General features: G+C 40.0%; 1 protein-coding gene across 1 annotated transcript in view; it reads left to right on the top strand.

Moving 5' to 3' along the window:
* The window catches only part of LOC143034701 (putative neural-cadherin 2), a 160,349-nt gene that overhangs the window by 94,927 nt on the left and 57,922 nt on the right, over positions 1-7,500 (top strand). The window contains exon 9 of the mRNA XM_076201070.1: positions 7,326-7,475. Within this exon, the coding sequence (XP_076057185.1) occupies positions 7,326-7,475 (150 nt within the window). The remainder of the gene's footprint in view (positions 1-7,325; positions 7,476-7,500) is intronic.

Raw genomic sequence — 7,500 nt, 5'->3', positions numbered from 1 at the left:
ATAGAGCTAAAAGAGCATTAAGTTTCATTGCTAGGACGGTAACAAATAATAGTGCAGAGGTGGTTATCAAATTCTATCTGGTATTAGTTAGACCCATCCTTGACCATGCTGTACAGTCTTGGTCTTCTTCATATAGAATGGATACTAATTCATTAGAATGAATACAGAAGAGAATGACCAAAATGATACATGGGCTCAGAAATTTACCTTACGAGGACAGGCTTAGGCATCTAAATTTACACTATCTAGAAATGTGCCGAGTACGGGGTGATGTAATAGGTGTTCCAGTGGATCAAGGGCTTTAACAAGGGTGACGCAGACAAGGTCATCATTTAAAAACAACAGAGCAGGATTCGCACATAATAAATATGAACTAGAAAAATTTGGATTTAAGAAGGAAATAGACAAGAACTGGTTTACCAATACAAATAAAATCAACTTTATAACCATGTAGCGAGTGCTGAAACTATCGGTTGTTTTAAGAGAAAGTTAGTTAATTTTATGGATGGGGCTGATAGGTGGTAATGAACATGGAACTATCTACTGTAGGCTTTATGGTCTCTTGCAGTCTCCTTCATGCTTATGTTCTTATGTTTCTCTCACTTTCCTCTCTTATTCTGTTTCTTTCGCTTTCTTTTTTCTCCCATTCTTTTTCTCTTTCTTTCCCTGTTCTCCACTATTTACCTCAGTGATTAGTTTTCACTAAATAATTTTCTCCCCTTATCCCTCCTTATCCCTACTACTCCTTATCCCTACTACTTCCTATCTCTAATACTTAACTAAGTGATTTTTCTTCATTAAAGGATGCTTTAACATCTGCAAAAGTAAATATAGTTTCATCACGTAAGAATTAATTTTCTTCGCTCATGAAAGAAAACAAGTAAGTAGCACTTTGGACGTTGAAAAATTACCAGATCCCAACCAAGTTAGTTAAGAGGTTACACAGAACGCAGTCTAAACTCATTTAACTTTGTTTAACCTTCTTTAAACGAGTTAGAGTCAATCGACAAGCCATCATGGTAGTCTGGTTCCACGTTGGGCACTCAAAGAGGATCAGGAATTGGGGAGAAAGATTCTGGATCCGGGGAGATCTTTTTTATAATCTCAAAGCGCCATCCAAATGATTTGGTGGTCACACTCGTTAGCAGTTTTCTGTCGATCTGGCTTTGACTCTGGAGAAGATCTAACTCCGTCCTGAGTAGAAAGTCTTTGAGAATTTTTTTTTTTTTTATCAAAATATTTTAACCCCGGTGACGGTTAATTACTGGTCATATATATCCATGGACTCTGTAAGGACTAAGAAATTCTTATACCATCTGTATATATATATATATATATATATATATATATATATATATATATATATATATACATATATACATACATACATACATATACCAAGGCTTTTTCCCCCCTTCCAAGGGAGGTAGCCAAAAAGGGAAAGGCATAAAAACACTCCCACCCATTTCATCCCTAAATACACTCCACACCCCTCCCACCCTTCCTCTCATCTGAGCACCTCCTGGATGACGGGTCATCCCTGCACCCTGCCCACCGCCCTGGGTCAGAAGCAGTGTCGCAAGACACAGTACATCCACAGCAAGGCCGCTTCATTTAATCGGCGACCCCCCCTCTCCGTCCCCCTTTGCATATAAGGAGAGGACGGGGAGAAATCCCTTCGGGCTGCGTCAAAATTTACTCACACATACTACCCCACCCCCACCCCCCCGCCCATTCCTCCTCATGCAGTCACAACATCATCCATATACAACCATTCTCCACTCACCTCTGTCTTCCGTCCTCTCCCTTCCTTCCTCAACAGACATTCCCCTCTTCCCCAAAGCCCCCTTCACCCCATCCATCCACCTCATCCTAGGACGTCCCCTCATGTTCACTCCTTCCACATCTGCCTTCCATACCTCTTTTACTAGTCTTTCTTCACTCATTCTTTCCATGTGTCCAAACCATCCTAATATTCTTTCATCAACCCTATCTCCCAAATCCTTTTTCACCCCTGTTCTCCTCCTCACCTCCTCATTTCTCACTCTATCTAGCCTAGTAACCCCCACCATACTTCTCAGACACCTCATCTCAAACACATTCAAACTCCTTCTCTCTTCTTCTCTTATGTTCCACGTTTCTGCCCCATACAATGCTGTTGGCACAATCACTCCTTCATACAGTCTCCTCTTCGCATCCATTCCCAAATGTCTATTTCTCATTACACTCTTTAAACCACCAAGGCATTTACTCGCTTCTCTCAATCTACATTCTACCTCCACCTTCACTCCACCTTTTCCTGCTACACTTGCACCCAAGTATCTAAAACTATCCACTTCCTCCAGTCGCTCTCCCTTAATGTTCACTTCCAGTCTACTGCCACTTTCACCCCTTGTACATCTCATCACCTTACTTTTACCCACATTTATCTTTAGCTTTCTTCTATCACATACTCTCCCAAACTCTGCCACCAGCTTCCTCAATCCCTCCTCTGACCCTGCCACAAGCGCAGTGTCGTCTGCAAACAACAGCTGGCTCACCTCCCACTTTTCTCCATTTTCTTTAACCATCTCCAATCCCTGACTCACTACCCTAGCATTCACCTCTCGCACCACCCCATCCATGTATAAGTTGAACAGCCAGGGCGACATAACACATCCTTGACGAAGTCCCACCTTTACTTCAAACCACTCACTCTCTCCATTTCCAATCCTAACACATGCTCTACTACTCACATAAAAACTCTTGACAGCTCCCAAAAGCTTTCCTCCTATCCCATAAATCTGCATAACCTCCCACAGTGCCTTTCTGTCTACCCTATCATAAGCCTTTTCCAGATCCATAAAAGCCCAAAAAACATCCTTCCCCTTTCCTATAGCTTTCTCACATATCTGTCTTACCACAAAGATCTGATCTACACAACCTCTACCCGTCCTAAATCCACACTGTTCCTCACCAATTACTCCTTCTGTTCCTCTCCTAATCCTCTCAATTAAGATTCTCCCATAAGCCTTCCCTACTACACTCAACAGGCTAATCCCTCTGAAATTACTACATTCACACTTGTCCCCTTTTCCCTTGTAAAGAGGAACTATACAGGCACTACTCCAGTCCTCCGGTACTCTACCCTCTCTCCAGCAAACATTAAATAATCTCACCAACCAGTCCACCATCACTGAACCTCCCTTTTTCAGACATTCTGCATGACATCCATCCAGACCAGGTGCCTTACCTGCTTTCATCATCTTTACAACTGCCTTCACCTCATCCTTCCTTATTTCTCCTCCATTCTCCTCACTCATCACTCTCATTTTCTTCGTATTTCCCACTGCAGCTATCTTTCCCTCCCTATCCTCCTTCACATTCATAATATGAGGAAGGGTGGCAGATAGAGTGTTAATGGACTATATAGTGGTGACCAGAAGTATGGTAGGAAGAGTTAAGGATGTACATGTTCTAAGGGGAGAGAGTGGGGGAATATCAGATCATTTTCTGGTGGAAGGTAAATTGAGAGTGGAGAATAGGTGGAGAAAGATTCAAAGATCATAAGGTAGAAAGGTACTTAGAATGAACTGTTAAATGAGAAAGAAAAGGAGGAGTATAAGAAGAAGCTGAGAGAGGAGTGGGAGGGAGTGAAGGATAGAGTAGAACTAGGAGTGGAAGAGGAATGGGGATGGTTCAAGGAGGGAGTCATAAGGTGTGCAAAGATGGTGTGTGGAACAAGGAGGGCGGGAGGAAATAGAAGGAAGGGTAGTGAGAGGTGGGATGAGCAAGCAAAGAAGGGTATAGAAGAGAAGAAGCAGGCTTTCATAGATTGGCTACAAATTAGGACGAGGGAATCGTATGAGAGGTACAAAGTAAAGAGAAGGGAAGTTAAGCATAAGATAAAGGAAGCAAAGAGGAGAGCAGATGTGAAATGGGGTAAGATTATGACAGAACATTTTTAAAGCAATAAAAAGATGTTTTGGAAGGAAATTAAGAGAGGAAAAGATAAGGAATTTGAGTGTGTCTAAAATTAAATGTCTGAGAAGTATGATAGGGGTTACTAGGCTAGATAAAGTGAGAAATGTGGAGGTGAGGAGGAGAACAGGGGTGGAAAGGGGGTTGGGAGATAGGGTTGATGAAAGAGTATTAGGATGGTTTGGACACAGGGAAAGAATGAGTGAAGAAAGATTAGTAAAAGAAGTGTGGAATGCAGAGGTGGAAGGTGTGAATATGAGAGGGTATCCTAGGATGAGATGGATGGATGGTGTAAAAGGGGCATTACGAAAAAGAGGAATGTCTGTTGAGGAAGGACGGGAGAGGACAGAAGATAGGGGTGAATGGAGAATGGTTGTGTATGAATGATGCTGTAATGCATGAGGTGGAGTGGGTGGGGGATGGGGGGTTAGGAAGTATGTATGAGAAATAATTTGACGCAGCCCGAAGGGATTTCTCCCCGTCTTCTCTTTTTCTGCATGAGAGGACGGAGAGAGGGTGTTCGCCGAATTAATGAAGCGGCCTTGCTGTGGATGTGCTGTGATTGGTTATAGGGGTCTATCTGCAAAAATCTAGGACGAGTTCGAAAATAATCCCTAACCTAACCATATCCCACCTAACTTTAACCTTTAACCCTGACCAATTTTTTTTAGTGAAAAATAGTTCTCCATGTACCTGGAGTGATACGGTATCAGAATATGTATGGTAATGGGGGTCTATCTCCAAAACCCTAGGCGGAGTTCGTGAATAAACAAACAAACAGACAGACAGACAAATGAATGATAGTTATCCAAGTACCTTGGGTTATAAGGTTTCAGAATATATATGGTTACATGGGTTTATCTGCAAAAACCTAGGAGGAGTTCGTGAATAGTCCCTAACCTAACCTTACCCCACCTAACTTCAACCCTTAACCCTAACCATTTTTTTTTATGAAATATAGTTATCCAAGTACCTGCAGTGATAGGGTATTAGAATATATATGTTTATGGGGGTCTATCTTCAAAACCCTAGGAGAAGTTCGTGAACAAACAGACAGACAGACAGACAGACAGACAGAGGCTACTACTTAATTATAGTAGTTATTTATACATATATATATATATATATATATATATATATATATATATATATATATATATATACACGTGTATACATATACTGTACATACACGTATACGTGTATGCATATACACTCACATGTACGTATATATATATATATATATATATATATATATATATATATATATATATATATATATATATATATATATATATATGTATATATATATATATATATATAAACATATATATAGATATTATATCATGGTGACACCTGCATTGTACTTTATGGAATATTCCTTAATATATTTTTAGAGGCTAGAATTAGTCGGTAAAACTGTTGATTAAAATTATTTCGACAGCTGCACAAAAGAGGGGGAGGAAAGTGACTGAAAAATTAACTTTGAATAAGGAATGAGATGAGGCACAATAGGGGTGCATGAAATCGAGACAATGGTTGAGAAAATATGTTTGCGAAATTTAGCTTTTGAATGGATAATTTGAAAACAGTTATATTCTTTAATGGACACAATTCCCAAGGCATCCTGAACGTTGAGAAATGAGGTCCAAACGGATAGAGTATAAGACGAATTCAGTGAACACTCAAAAAAGAAAAAGCTCTAAACATTAAGAAACAGAAACTCCAAACGAACAAGAGAGAAGACACCTTTTACTGGCAACCTAAGAATACTTTAATCATTTTAATTAATTGTTCCCTAAAGCTTAACTAGGTGGAAAACCCGCAACCTTACATTGGTTGGTAACAGTCCTTAGAAGCTCCAACAGATCTCCCTGGGAAGAAACTTTGGAGTGTTTTCTGTGTTGTATTAATATAGGACTCTGTCACCGACTTAAAGTGGTAAGGGGAGGAGACCAGTCGTCGGTTGTCACTTCTTCATATATGAAAAAGTGGAGGAAATACAGTTGAGGGTGACAGAGATCTTGTATTCAATCTGGGGACCAAGTCCCAGTCTCACGGGGCTGCGCCTCCTGATGGGGTTAAAGGGTTTGACGTGTTTTGAAAATGGGCAGAGCTTTGCTGGCCTTCTTGCAGGATCCCCACATGCAGGTACCCGTCATTGGTCCCCGAAGAATATCTTATACTGAAGTCGTGAGTCGAAGGATATTGAAAGAACATTAAACGTCAAAATATAAATTAACAGCTCTGTTTGACCCCATGTATATTTGATGGTACTAATTGTTTATTTAATCTGCTTTTGAACTATTTCATTAATTTCGTGAGGTCTCCTCGCTAACATATCTCCATTTACCCCTTTAGTACCATGTGATCCTTTACCTTTAACTATTACTGCCGTCAGACGATTTTATTTATCTTAGTGACAGCCCCTCAGTAGCAAAGGGAAGTGGCCCAATCATCTAACCAAATCATCTAATCAGAACTATCGACTTTATTCCTATCCAGTATAAAAGGAATTTTCTTTAATGATTTCCATATCAAAGCTCATCCTAACAAATGAGCATGTGCCCTTTTAGAATACATATATAAACCCATGTACACCATTAGCAAATGTAGCATTTGTTCTTCCATAAGTAAACATCAAAGGGGAAGAACACATTATTGAAATGTTAACAACATACCAATGCCACTACCTGTTGGTTGAATACCAAAGGCATCAGTGAATTTACAATATAGCATTATTATATATGTATGCTCGTACATTATGAATATATGCATACGCTGATATGTTATAAGTGAGATTTTTTTTATGGAATATGAAAGTTATATTAAACCAAACCAAGCCTACAATAACTCATCATATCCTAATCTAACCCAAACAACCTAACCTTATTCTACCTAACCTAACAAACTAACCTATTGTAGCCTAACTTGACCTTTCCTATCCTTACCTTACCTTACCTTACCTAACCTAACCTAACCTGGCCTTACATATCCTTACCTAATCTATCCTAATATAACCTGACATGGACTTACCTATCCTTACCTATGTTAACCTTACCTATGCTAACCTTACCTAGCCTAGTCTAACCTAACCTAACCTAGCCCAACCTAACCTAACCTAACCTGACCTAACCTAACCTTACCTAACCTAGCGTAGCGTGACCTAACTTAATCTAACTTAGCATTAGCTAACCTAACCTAGCCTAACCTAATCTAACCTAATATAATCTTTCATCTATGCAAATTTACATTTTGTTGTGTAGTCACAATAGCACATAGCATACAGCCCACTACATAAAACACAATATAAGTCCTGTTTGTGTAACTCATAGACTTTGATTATTTTCTCTCTCTTCTTCTCTCAGCAACAAAGATCTCCAATTCCTCTCGGACGAATTTACGTCACAGATCCTGATGACTGGGACGTGGGTTCGAAACACTGGACTTGGCGTCGAGGCTCCGCAGTAGCTACCCTCCTTCCAGAAGAAAAGGAGGGACGGAATATCAAGGACAGAGGAGGAGGAGGAGGAGGAGGGGGTG

This window comes from Oratosquilla oratoria, chromosome 17, assembly GCF_046742065.1.
Source record: "Oratosquilla oratoria isolate Oo_2021 chromosome 17, ASM4674206v1, whole genome shotgun sequence".
Classification (NCBI taxonomy): Eukaryota; Metazoa; Arthropoda; class Malacostraca; order Stomatopoda; family Squillidae; genus Oratosquilla; species Oratosquilla oratoria.
The sequence above is the reverse complement of the archived record's forward strand: the minus strand, read 5'-3'. Positions and strand labels throughout refer to the sequence as shown.